The sequence below is a fragment of the Rattus rattus genome, chromosome 3 (genome assembly GCF_011064425.1).
Source record: "Rattus rattus isolate New Zealand chromosome 3, Rrattus_CSIRO_v1, whole genome shotgun sequence".
NCBI classification, from domain to species: domain Eukaryota; kingdom Metazoa; phylum Chordata; class Mammalia; order Rodentia; family Muridae; genus Rattus; species Rattus rattus.
The window spans coordinates 205182102-205196752 of record NC_046156.1 but is presented as its reverse complement, the minus strand read 5'-3'; the positions used below and the strand labels follow the sequence as shown (position 1 = coordinate 205196752).

The 14651-nt window shown below is 41.8% G+C and overlaps 1 protein-coding gene across 1 annotated transcript in view; it reads right to left on the bottom strand.

Annotated features, from left to right (window-relative positions):
* Atg10 (autophagy related 10) overlaps window positions 1-14651 on the bottom strand; it is a 124527-nt gene that overhangs the window by 89939 nt on the left and 19937 nt on the right. Inside the window, exon 4 of the mRNA XM_032897052.1 lies at window positions 11764-11861. Within this exon, the coding sequence (XP_032752943.1) occupies window positions 11764-11861 (98 nt within the window). The remainder of the gene's footprint in view (window positions 1-11763; window positions 11862-14651) is intronic.

The window sequence follows — 14651 nt, the reverse complement described above, 5'->3', positions numbered from 1 at the left end:
GGATTGAGGTTGATGTTGGGAACGAACCTCAATGGTACATCATTTTGTTCAAAGACAAGGCCCATCGATCAAAACTAGAGCTCAACTACATGACTATTCGCACCAAAGAACTTGCTCTGGAAATCCCGCCTGTTTTCTTAGGCTAAAATCACGGGTGGACTGCCACAACCATTAAACATTTATATGGGTTCTGGGGATCAGAACACTGGTCCTCATGCCTGTACAGCACACACTTTAAGCAGAGCCATCTCTCCGGTCTCTTAGTCGGGTTCTTGCACAGGGCATGCAATGCAAGGGAGAGAAACAATCATCGTGCTTCTTCAGAGTTCCACCCCTGAACAACCTTCACTGACTTGGACTCGGTCCCCTCAGGCACACAGAAACAGAAAGCAAAGGGCTTCCAAACTCTAGGCTTCCAAATTTAAAGCATCCGGTTCAGGTGCTAGAAATAATTATGTAAAAGGAGGTAAGACATGGGTTGCTATTCATATGTAAGTCTCCTGCTTACCTTTAGGAATTAAGCTGGGGACCTGAAGAGAAGGCAATTCTGAACAGGCTGTTACACAAAAGACTTATGGGCATGTGTTCATCCCTCACGAGCCCAAATGCACATGTGGAGAAAATGATCCACTGTGATGGACTCCTTTGTGGTTTGGGAGCGTGAAAATAGAAGTGTGTCTCTAGCACATTAGCTGAAGAGCTAGAAGCCATAAAAGGAAACGTACGTCCCATCACGTACTCGTGTCAGCAGCGGTAGAGAGAAATGATAGGAAGACTGAGATTGGGCACGAGCGGACCAGGGACAGCTCCTGGAGGTTCCTATAGCCCAGTCATGTATTCCTCAAGTACAGTGCCTAGGGGCCACTTACCCGTTAAGGACCCATGAAAATGTTTATATTACTTGTAAAAAGAAAAGACAAAACTTTTAGGTGAAATTAAATATTTTGGCACAGAATGTGAATATAGCCATCTCTGTTATGAGTTATAAAATTATAATTTTAATATTTTTGCGTGGGAAAAGGAGCCTGCAATAGTTTGGAATTGACTTTAGTGTATACTTGTAGGTTGATGTCATTAAGCAGGTGAAGGCAGACAAGTTAGGTCAAGGCCATGATTGGGCAGTAAAAAAATAAGGCGGGGACAAAGCTTTTGTAAGGCGGGAGAGAGGGGGAAGAGAAAGAGAATCAAAATGGAGACGGGAAGATGACCCATATCCGGGTGGTCCTGAATTGCCAAGGTAGCTGGGATAGATTTCTGTTGGCAAATTTATCTTATCTAGGTGGGCGGTTTATATCCTTATCAGTCGGTTGTGAGTTTATTGTGTGGATGTATTGTGGACTGAGAATTTAACATATAAATCTGATTGTTGGGTTACAGTTTGTTGAGCCTTGGTTTTACCGGGAAGTTGAGAGTTTATACTTTTATAACTACCAGGGGGCGGTTGCTGGGAGTGCGGGCAGAGTCTGTGGCAGGAGCCACGATAGGCCAGCGGCGGCTGGACTTCTAGAGCCATGATTTTACTGGGTAGCTGGAACCAGAGAGTTTGCAGCTAGCAGAGAGCCGCGGGAGAGACACTAATCTGAGATAAATTAGCGCTCGTTCCAATGGCCCATTGGAGCCAGAACTAGCGACTGCCAGGGTATGAGTGGGAACCGGTTCTGCCATTTTTTTATGTTTTCCTGCAACATATACCCCCAAAGTTTATATACTAAAAATTTGGTCCCCTGTGTCATAGTTTTGAGCCTGGTAGAAAGGTGGTTACATGGTCAGGATTTTAGTACTTTCTTTGTCGCTGTACGGCGATAAAATCCCTAAGAGACAACTGAATGGAAGAGCACTTGCTTCGTCTCACAGCCTAAGAGGGGGCTCTGCATCATGGTGGCAAAGGCATGATTCACGGGGTTGGGAATGCATGACTAGAATGCCTCGCATTTCCACAGGCAAGGAGCTGAGAGAAGGGAACGCTGGTATTCATCTGATGTCTCCTATTTCCTTCCATTCTACTCCGTTTGGGACCCAAGTGCATGGAATGGTGCCACCCACCCTCCAGGCCGGTCTTCCCACATCAGCTAAAACTCTCTGGGCACATCCACAGGCGAGATCTCCCAGATGGTTCCAAATCCCTTCAAGCTAGCAATGAAGGCTAATCCCTGCAGACCATGTTCTCTCAGAAGGTTCTGATGGGGTTCTCATGGGGCATTGGTTAGCTCCCTCGTGAATAGCATACCAAGAACAAAGCGAAGCCGGCCCTGAATCCCATGACTTTACTTTTTGGTATGTTATCTCTAATGCACGCATGTGTCTATCTCCCTTTCTGCTTCTCTGTCTTGCTGTGATGTCACCAGGGGCCTCCTCACTGGAGGCCGAATGGGTGGGGCTGCTCACGTGTGAACTGCCAGCCTCCAAAATGGTAACCCCATCAAGTTTTGTTTTGTTTTCCAAAATAAAGTACCCATGTTCCGATATTTCACTTTGGTGCACAAAATGAGCTAATACAGATTCGATAATGGTGGATGTTCTACAATCCTGAAATGCGAAAATAATGATGAAGGAGAATGAGGGAGAGAGGGAAAAGGAGTGAAGCAGCCTAGAGCCAAAAGAAATCCTGGGCCCAAGCAATCGACTAAGTCACAAGGGTTTGGCGTCAACTACATGAGCAAGGAGAGGGGTGGGTCAAAGCCTGGTAGAAAGGTGGTTACATGGTCAGGATTTTAGTACTTTGTTGCTGTATGGCGATAAAATCCCTAAGAAACAACTGAATGGAAGAGCTGAATGAATGAATATTAATCTAGTTAATTCATCGGTTATTGTAGAAATTACTGAAGTAACTATTTGCCCTGAAGTAATCAATGCTGTTTTTTTTCCATAATGTATTTTCTTACATATCCTAGACAATGTTCAAAGTATTATATGTATATTGATTTAGTTTTCCCTCCAACTCTGTAGATGATAGCATCATCTGTATAGGAAAATTAAACTAAGACACAAGGTGTGTCATAATTTGTAGAAGATCCTGCAACTAGCCCAGTGCGGGCACTCGGGCATGCGGGCACACACGGGCACACACGGGCACACACACACACACACACACACACACACACACAACACGCACACACGGCTTTACCATTTAAAATTTGGACAGGACATGTACAACATTTATGTGCAACGTTTCATACCATAAGGCAAGAAAGGCATTAAAAATACATAGCTTGTTATCAAGATGACTCAGGAGTTAAAGAGATGTTCACTAGTAACTTAAGACATGTTGAACATCAAAAAAGACAATAACAATCATGAACTAAGACAAAACACTAATATCCATTCACAGAAATTTAATAAAACAATCTTGGTGTCTTGCAGAGGTTGCTAAATGGTCAACTCCATCTGCAAAGCTAGAACAAAAGAAAGAAGTAGATGTCTGCTGCCTTTCTAAAACAAGAGTGGTGGGTGAAACTTTGTCATTACTGAAATAGTCTCACAAATAAATAATGAATGACACAATTAAAACATCGCAATTATTGAACCCCTTAATGAGTTAATGATATAGGGCCATCAGAAGATGCTAATATTAAAAAACAGAGCCATGATCATGCATGAGACTAATCAAAAACACTTATGAAGTTTTCCTGCTCCACCCCAAATTCAAGCACAAATTTGATCAAACCTTAATATCTAATTACCAGCTCATAAAATTTAGGGGAGAACACATGAAGCATCATAATGATGCAGCCAGGAAAAATAATCAAGGTTGCAAAATAAACTTGTAGAATAAACAACCTGTTTCTTCCATGGTTTGCCATGTAAAAGAGGAAGGAATGAAAATCCACATAGATTTTAAGCAGATTTCTAAAGTTCTAAGTGATTTTGGCCATTCTGGGTTAGGTTTATTTGGATACTGATTCAAACTAACTCAAAAAATTAAAATAGTGCTTGCTTGCTTAATGTTTCTGTACTTTCCCCCAATTTTAGATGTAATTTCAGACCACACTTACAATACTGAGAGTTTTTAGTTTTTAATTTTTCTATGATGAAATAATTGTAATTTTACATATAGCGGAAAGAAATGATACAAAGAAATCTTTTGCAACCTGCTCAGCTCCTCCCAACAGCAACATCTTGCATAATCCTACCGTGTGACAACTGAGATGCTCACCAAGTGAGGATACAGAGCACAGAGCTCCCCCGGCCTCAGTACAGCCTGCTTCAGCACCGCACCACCGCAACCCTGCTGTCGGGTATGACTTCACCCTTTCAAAAATGCTTTACTGCGTAGAGGAATGTAAGTTGATTCTTCTCTTGCCTTGGACAAAGATAAGCTCCAAAATGGTTGAAAGGCCTTAGCACAATACCTGAAACTCTGACACAGCTAGAAGGAAAGACAGAGTATCCTACAAGACACACACAGAAACTAGGATTCCTAAACAAAGCGTTGGTCACTGTAGTGGCTATTCCTGGTTGTCAACTTGACTATGTCTGGAATGAACTACAGTCCAGAACTGGAGGGCTCACCTTTGATCCTGATTTTGAGGCTGGGAGATACAAGTTTCTGACCTGGATCTTAGCATGGAGATCTTGAGGCAAAGTGGCTATGAATCCCAGGAGCTTAAGGCAAGGAGATCTCTGAGTTCAAGGTCACCTGGGGCAAACCAAGTCCCAGACCCAGGAGTGGTGATACACACCTTTAATCTGGGACACACCTTCTGCTGGAGACCTACATAAGGACAATGGAAGAAGGAAAAGGTTTTCTTTTCTTTCTTTCTTTCTTTCTTTCTTTCTTTCTTTCTTTTCTTTCTTTCTTTTCTTTTCTTCCTTCCTTCCTTCCTTCCTTCCTTCCTTCCTTCCTTTCTTTCTTTCTTTTCTTTCTTTCTTTTTTTTTTTTTGCCTGCCTGCCTGCCTGCCTGATGGGACTGAACCATGGCTAGATCCTTGGATTTCCATTCACAGCTGCTGCTGATCGTTGTTGGGGAGTTGGACTACAGGCTGTAAGTCATCAACTCTTACTATATAGAGACTACCCATAAGTTCTGTGACTCTAGAGAATCCTGACTAAGACAGTGATCTAGGGAAAAAGGGGGAGGGGGGTAAGCTAACAATTGACAAATGGCACCTCCTGAAATTAAAACGCCAAGGAAAGTGTCAAATTAAGAGTCAGACTGCACAGTAGGAGAACATCTTTCCCTGCATACGCATCTAAAACACACAAAGAACTCAAAAGGCAAAACATAAAAACACTGGCTTAATAAAAATAAATTAGGTTATAGACCTGAACAGAGTTCTCAGAGGAAAAATAAATGTTCATGAACATTTTAAAACACAGTCAATTATCACTGGCCACCAGGAAACACAAATTAAAAACTACGCTGTGTTCCCTTCTCCCCCCAGCCAGAATGGGTACCATCAAGAGATCAAAAGACAACAAATGCTGGCGAAGACACAGAGAAAGAAAAATCTCTGTTCACTGTTGGTTGACGTGTAAACTGGCGCATCCCCTGAGGAAATCATCCTGGGGATTCCTCAGAACCTTAGAAAACAGCTACAGCATGAGCCAGTGTGGCACACAGGGAAAGGACCACTCCTGCGCTCCACCGAAGGACCCCGTATCCCACCATAGAGATGCTTGCCCCTCAACACTCATTAGTGTGCTAGCCGCTCAGCTGGGAAAGAGGATCAGCGTAGGGATCAGGTAGCTGACTTGGTATGTGAACAAAACGAAACCTAGCTACATGCACTGAAAACAGAAATTTGCAATGTATGGAACTATAAAAAAAAGTATAACTGAGTGAGGTGACCCAGGCACAAATGCTACACATTCTCCCTTATGGGGAACCTAATTTTGAATTTAATTTTTGTGTTCAACTTAGAGTACCATAGAAGCCAGCCAAGTACAAAGAGGCCAGTGGATGGGGAGTGCCTTAAGGGAGGTAGGAGAGCACATGTGTGGTGTGAAGTAGAGATGGGAATGCTGGGAATGGAAAGATTAAGGACAGGAGGAGGAGAGAATGGGGGAAATCGGGGGCAAAGGAGAGGGTAAGGTAAGATGTTCAAAAAGGTCATCAGGAAGCCCACTAGTTTGTAACCCAATTAAAAGTATAAATTAAGGAAATAGGACTATCCTGTCTGGCTAGATGTTGCTGTTCCTAGAAGTTCTAAGGTATTAAAACCCTAGTGCCAGGTGCGGGTCACCTCTATGCACTGTTGGGCAGGCCCTGGAGGGTCTGAAAGCTCAGCCCTTCCTCTTGACTGAGCACCAGAGCTACATAAAGAGACTTTATTGCTCAAAGATGTCTTTGCTTGCAAGACAGAGAAATCAAGGCTGAAATTGGACTGGAAAGTTCCTCGCTGCTTGGCTAGGCTTTGCACTGCCAAGCAGACTTCCGGGAGAAAAGTCATCAGTAGCCATATCAAGCTGTGCACCCTGTGAGTGACAATACCAACTTTCAGGCAAGACGCACCTGCTAGGGCCACAAAGGCATGGGAGTTAAGGTGAGCAGCTGTTTTCTGTTTGAGATTCAGGTAGGCCCACTCGACAGAAGGAACTCATACTGTACTGTAAACCTGACCAAAGGCCAAAGGCCATAGCTGAGAAGGGCGTAAGCCCTAGAGGGTAACCTACTACTATTGTATTGGGCATCATATCAAACTGCCTTCAAAGTCTACATTTATGCCTATAAATTATTCTGCGTTCAGCCTTGGTCAAAGAAGTTTCTCTTTGCAAGTGGGCAACAGCTAATGCAGAGACTCGTAACTAATCAATGTGTTGAAAACAGGCAAGAGTCAAGTACGTAGCCCTAAACACTAAACTGGATGACTGTATCAACCCTCCAAGACTCCGGATGAACATCACAGAAAGAATCTAAGAGCCAGAGGATGTAAAGTAGTCCTGGACATGATATGGCTGTTACATAGATGAGCTCAGAGCTGCTGTGGTTAGCACTACAATACATGGGCAAAATTCTACCACAGGGTAGAGGAGAGGCTCCCAAACAAGTCAGAGGGAGTTAATGGTTTGTGTGTTGGGGTCACATTCCTCAGCTGTGTAACCACTGTAGACTGCCTTTGGTCAATCTCTCCAAAACCACCTCCATGTAAGCAAGCCCAATTAAATGGACTGAGGCTCTCACATATGTGTATATGCTACACATGCTCATGTACATATGCACACGTGCATGCACACACACACACACCTCATGAACTGTACTTGAAAGGAAGGAATTGGTAGGACGATGGGAAGGTGAAGGGGAAGGTAAAAAGGATAATGAGGGAGTGACATTAATAAAAAAATTTCGTGTGTGTGTGTGTGAAATTATGAGAGAGTACATAATTTAGAAAGAAATAAATGGAAAAGAGAAAAAATGTTATGGAAATCGAATGAAGCATTATGTAAACGTTGGAGACTGTCTGTTTGCACTTGGTTTCATTATGTAGTGATTCATCCAGGTTGTCGAGTGTGTCATTAGTTGGCTCCTTTTGATTGCTTTCCAGGGTAAGAATGGACACACAATCTGTTTAAACAACCACTCACTGAAGGACACCCATCATGTTTCCATTTGAGGCTATTATAAATAACACTGCTATAAATGCTTATGCAGAGCCCTTAGTTTTAAAGATGCCTACTCAAATACTTATGGATGAGATAAAATATTGTCTAAAATCTGTGTCAAAAAAAAATTCCAAAATTTGGTATTTGATGAGATACCAAAAAGTACATATGAACAAAGCAACCTGGGGCCGGGCTCTATCTAAGGTTAGAACATCTGATTATCACACTGGGGAAACCTAGGTTTAAACAGGAGTAACTAACTAAACGGATAAAGAAACAAGAGCATCATGAGTCTATAAGTGTATATACTATCATCTATACTTTTGAATATCCTTAAATACAGGGTTTAAGGAAACAAGAAATAAAAACCTCCACACACAAAATACCTTTAAGTAAAAATTGAAGGTTTTTTCCTCTTAAAATCTTGTGACATTAGCCTATGCTAAGATCGTAGGACTCCTATGCCCTGAAACATAGAGTGCCCACCTTCAGTGATGGTCACCGTAACAGTCACTCTTTGATCAAGTAATATGTCCAAAGCATTTTCATGTAAGAAACCCCAATTAAATGGAGTGTGTTTCACATATGAGTATAGACTGCATGTGCACATGCTCCAGCACACACACACACATACACACACACACACACACACACACACACACACACACACACAGAGAGAGAGAGAGAGAGAGAGAGAGAGAGAGAGAGAGAGAGAGAGAGAACCACTAAGTACTGGTTAACTTTCTTTAGGAATTTTGCATTAGGTTGCAGGGTTGGACAAAGGCAGGTGAGCCATCAGCATAATCAGATGCATGAGATTCATGAGTGGCTTGTCTTCAAAGGAGATGGTTCATGTCTGACATGAACAAGCCCTCATCATCAGGACAAACGCTGAGAGAACAGAAGTGTGATTACTGAAGATGAAGAGCAACAAACTATATGAGCACAGTCAGGCCTGGGAAAGAAGTGAAATGCGTTTTATATTATGCAAAGGCTGCTTTTGTTTCTAAGGCACTCTGGAGGGCAGGGCATTATTACAGTGCTCAGTCTGCAAGCTAATGATTCTTTAGTGTAATTCTGCAAAACGAGGACTACTATTTGGTGCGACCAATATTCGATCAGCTTATTCTCCTCCAGGGTTGTATGGTGCCCACCCACTCCATCCCATTGCAAACACCTTGTTTTCCTAGGCATGAGCTCTTATAAAAATGCAGATCTATTCTCCCAAAGATCCCAAGCAAAGGAAAAGATAAACACCAATGTGTTAGCCAATCTGGGATTAAGAATCAAGATCTTCAAAAGAATTACATATAATGACTTTCAAATGAGAAATGGTGCCCATGGCTACAAATGAGGTTTTCTCACTGTCCTGACTTTGTTAAGTGACTCTAAAGCTTAAATGAAGATTTTACTGAAGTGTTATGAGAAGTTATTTAAACTACCCACAGTCAAAAGCCCCATAAAAGAATTTCCAAAAGTCCACCTAAATTTTATAGTTGGGCATATAAAATATTTATTAAGTGATCCCCATGTTAGAAATCACTCTGCTTACTGTAATCAGATTTGATGTGTAACATGGCAACACTATGACAAGTGGGAAAAGTGGGAATTCATGTGTCTTTACATTTGAATACATTAGACAGTTCTCTAAAGGAGTGTACAGACTAGTTCGTTATATTGAGTAAACATCTTAGATATTCCATAAATAAAGAACTCTATAGGAAACATTGGTTTAAGAAACAAAAGCAAATCCAGTTGTGAATTCAAAATTCCATTCCTATGTCATGAGCCAGAACAGAGACGTGTGGAATCAAAGCACAAAATTATACAAATACCAGAAAGTACCACTAGGTTGGCACCGAGATTAATAACAAAGCCATTAATGAGAAAAAGGCAAAATCTAGGAACAGAATCAGAGGCACAATCAAGGAGCAGGTAGTTCAAATTGGGAGTGGTGGGGCACACCTTAAACCCCAGCACTCAGGAGGAAAGGTAAGAAGATCTCTGTGAGTTTGATGCAAGCCTGGTCTACAGTGAGTTCTAGGCCAGCCAGGACTACATAGTGAGACCTTGTATTTAAAACCTGCTAAAATTAAAGACACCCATATTTTGAATATGATCTTCCTATATCCCTTGACATCTTCCATGATACTTAAAGCCAAACCTTTTCTCTGCCCTGTGGCTTCTGACTCAATGGTATACATTTCTGGAGTTGTGCGGTCATTGACAATACTGAGAGTTGAAACAGCATTCACTTCGACACTCTTAAAATTAATAGACATGAGTTTTCGTTAAACAAGATGACATTGCTAAAAGAAACTTCTGTGGCTATTTTTTGTTACTATTATTTGTGTGAGAGTGCAGACACACACATCATGATACGCATGTGGCGATCAGCAGCCGACTTGGAGAAGGGGGCTCTCTCCATCTTTTCAGGGGTTCCAGGGAACAAACTCAGTTTGCCAGCTTGTGTTGTAAGCGCTTTTATACACAGCACAAATATACAATTATTTTAGCCACAGTAGCTTCTCATGTAGTGGGTCTAGGTCTATAGAACCAGGTTGCAGGGGAGCTAGCTGATATCATCTGGAAGATTCAATGGAAGAGTATGTAAGTACTATCCAGACAGACGGGAAAAAGCTAGAAAGAGTTTCAAAGCAGTGACAGGAGCTAGAGAAACCAAGGGCCATGTTTTGCCAGAGGTGCACAGAGTGGAATGAAAGATGAATTTTAGAAAGCAGGAGGTCATCAGGGAGTGGCAGCCACAGCCCTCAGGAGAGGTGGTACCCTGTGAGCATGCCCAGGGCTGGTCAGAGAGGGGTGAATGAGTGAGGCTGAAGAAGGCATGGCCGAGGAAGTGGGCAGAGAGGAGAGCATCGGGCATCTAGGGATGCAAAGCTCTGCCCATGGATTCAGGGGGAGTCCCAGGTTAGTCCGGGGGACAACAGTGCAAAGGAAAGGCATAAACCGAGGGCAATGTGAAAGGCACTTAGTACAAGTTTTGTCCTCAGTTAAAAATCTACAAAATGGTCCCCTGCAGCCACATCACAGACCTACTCTCATTGACAGGTAAGTAAACGGCCATTATTATAATGAAATCCACATAAGGGTATAGTTTAATGGCTGATAAAGGCACTTTTTAAAGGAAACTGTTATTAAGCTAAACAGTGTCTTGGAGAAATAGTTTTGATAGACGTAAAAAAATATTTATGTTCTTGAGGTTTGCAAAATGATGAGTATTTTTAAATTTCCAAAATAATTAACTTCCATTTTCGTAAGGCAGCAATAATGGCCTGATTGACAGGCCTGTTTTCTATACTTTTGCAAATTTGCTTTTTATGTCCCATTTTGTAGATCTATTTTCATCTTTCGCATATTGCAAACCTATTACTAATCAAGACTTCGCATTTTCTTTTGCAAATGCACCTACAAGTAAAACTGTGAAGTAATTATAGATGATATAACTAGAAGTGCCTACTTCATGAGGACAGCCAGGCTATACAACGAGATCTTGCATCAAGAAGAATGTGAAAATTAAAGCCATAGAGTTTGCATAGGATCTTTCTACACCCATTATCATTTTCCTCGACATTTAAAAGCAACTATCAAAGGTATTTCTGAGCATTCTGGCTCTGTCTGTGTGCATGTTGTATACATGTGTAGTTCATTGATTCAGAGCTGTAGAACCTGCCTGTCTCCACTGAAACACTGAGGTACAGAACTCTGGGGGCCCCACAACAAGTGTTCATGCTAGCACAGGAGGATCTCACTATGTAACCCTGGCCGGCCTCAAACTTACTGAGATCTTCTTGCCTTTCTGGGTGCTGGAAACTCCTATTTCTTAATGTATGTGCCAACTTAGATTCTGTTTCTACATATAAAGCAAACTTTTGTTTGGCACCTAGTACACCTGGTATGCTGGGCATACCGTAAAGAGGAAAAGGGAAAACAGACATTGTCTGCCCACAAGGGAGCTCATTTTTTTTTTTTGAAAAACAATGCACTCAAATATATAATTCAAAATTATAATAAGTTCCGTGAAAGAAAATTATGGGGTGTTATGAAAGCTTATAATAGGGGGAGTAAACCGCGATGTCCTACAAGACACTGTCATCGAACTGAAGTCGCTAAAAATGTGCAGGATGGAAACAGAGGTGAGGGAACTAGATGACAGAGTGAACAGAGGTAAGGAGCTACATTCGGCAAGAGGGAAAGACTCTGACCTGCTGGGTGATGGTATCCCACGGTCCCTGGAGCAGCCGCGGCTTATAGCATTCATGGACTCCTTCCCATATATCCTCCAGAGCTAAAGGTCTCCCATCTGTGAAAGTATATGCAAGGCTACATTAGTGATCTGTGAGACAGGATGGTGCTTGTTGCTGCTCTAAAAGCACTGAGTGTTTTGACTTCTGGAAAAATCTCTACAGGTGTACACACTTGACACACACACTTATGTATCAGACTTCTGCGTAAGTTACTATTTTCTTCCTGAGGGAAGATTAAACATTTAAGCTTTTCTCCTTTGTATTCACATAGCAACTAAGATTTCTATTTATTGCCTTTCGGACTTTTATAAACTAAACAAAAGGTGAACATGCTTCAGACAGAAACAACAGATTCACGCCTAAGGGCACGCCCAGGAGACAGACTCTCTGATTCCCAGAGGTCTGCTGCAGATGCTACTGGAGCCTTCGTGATTTCTCTGTCTTTGAGGCAGAGACCACACCTAGACATTTTCTGTCTCCTGCTGATGGACAATAATGTTTAAATCATTCAACTGAGCGTCGAGGGGATGAAAAGGAAGGTGAGCATAATTACTTATAGTAAGTAGTTTACCATTCACTGAAGAAACTATGACAAATATATTAATATCTTAAAATACTAAATAGAAAGCGGCCAGTGCCAGAGGAAACCTAGTGTTGGAGAGCACAGAGGACGGGGACAGTAGCACTTAGTGTTGGGATAAGTGGGAGATGGAATGAATGCCTTGGAGAACCCAGGCCACTTGCATGATGGGAATAGCAAGAAAATGAAGTGAGAAATCCTCTCCTTTTTGTTACTTCTTTCTCTACACTTGGTGTCCACTCAAAGTGTTTGATGAAGACCACCATGGTACTTCAAATGCACCCAGATAAGAGGGAAAATAGGTGGATGGGTTCAAATACAAAGGAAGAGAGAGACAGTTATAAATATTTTCAAAACGCACTGCTGGGAGGGCATCAAAATGCAAGAATCTAGTGTTACTCTGTCTGTCCACTCACAGCAGTAAGTTCTCAAGACAACACATAGGCCTTTTCCTTGGATAAGCATCCAATTTCACCTCATACATTGCATTACTGGGCTCAAAGAAGTGCAGTATAGCCCAGGGAAATACTCGTATGCAAACAGTAAACATTGCTGTGGTTTACAGACTGGAGAGCACAAGAAGTGTAGTATGAGGGGACACAGGAGGCTTAGAGTTTACTTGGAGCTTAAACATGGGCTGGCAGTTGCTCTCTGTGTGCATCACAGCTACTTTCCTCTGTACATCTTTGCTTTTTGAATTCCAGTTACTTTTCCTGTGCACACAGTAGGATAATCCTTTCAGGATTTTCTTCCCATGAGCCTTACATGAGCGAGCCTTCTCAGGACTGTGTCAGGAACACAGAAAACACTCAGTAACTACTCAGCAGCTCCCAGCCTCTATTCTGTACTCAATCCTTCTCAAAGTGACTGGATCCACACTGTACTCAGTCCTTCCTAACAGATCCATATTGTATTCAGTCCTTCTCAAAGCTTACAGACCCATGTTATACTCAGTCATTCTCAAAGCTAATGAATCCACACTGTACTTAGTCTGTCTCAAAGCTAATGGATCCACACTGTACTTAGTCTGTCTCAAAGCTAATGGATCCACATTGTACTCAGTCTGTCTCAAAGCTAATGGATCCATGCTGTACTCAGTCCTTCTCAAAGCTAACAGATCCATGCTGTACTCAGTCCTTCTCAAAGCTAACAGCTCTACATCTGCACTGCTGCTTCTCAGACTGTCCCAGGCTCCCTTGCCACACACCATGCCTTTGATGCCGTAACGTGCTAATGGAATAAGCAGGGCATTTCTCATGTCTGACCCAAAAAGCTGAACTTTCCCTCAACCTTTATTTTCAATAAATAGCACTGAAATATTTTGATACATTTTCAATAACTATCTTCATCTTGGCATTTATCTGGCAGCAGGAGACCATTATCTTGTGATAAATAGTTTTATTCCATTGACATTTCCATGTCTGTAAAATGAACAAGATTTATTCATCCAATTAACATTTGAATGTCATGTTTAGCTACAAGTTGAAAACAAGCTGCCTTCGATATCTGTGTTATATTGTTTTCTGAACACATTTACAGAGTAGGCCAAACTCTGCTCTGAAGATAAGCACTATACATCTTCAGAACACGTGTGTGTTGATTCTGAAGAGGTAAATAAGATCCGACGTCCCGCAGCGTCACAGACCAATCTCAGTAAACAAACTTCAAAAGACAACATGCTTTCAAATAATGTTTACATATCAAAATGAGAGGGGCTTAGTAGGAGGATAATAAGGTGAGCACAGTAGGGCAACTAGTGTTAGAGATAAGGTGACTAAAGATGACGCTGTCAGCTCACCCCAGTGACAGAATCAGAAGCTGGCTTCAGGACTCACAATCCAAGGCTCTTCTTAAGACATGCTTCCTCCGAGGACAGTGATGCCGTGAATGCGTTATGTGTATGTACTAAAATACATACACATATTAAAGTACTATATATATGTATATATATGATACATAGATAATGTATTCCTGATCACCAAAGTCTTCAGACACAGAGAAGAAAGCTAAGCTTTAGTATATGCTAACAAATAATAACTTTAATTTTACTCCTTAAAATAATCAATGACCTAAGCATCATTTGCTTGTTGCCACCGTCAAAAGCCTGCCTACTAGGCTGGGAGTGTTTCTACAAGACTAATAATGAGCAGCCCAGCGACAATGTCAGGGAATGTCCCAGGATTCCCATCAAATGTGATACTAGGATTGAGGGCCAGTGCTTTTTTCAGAGCACGTTGAATCTGGAGAATAAAAAAGAGAACTTTTT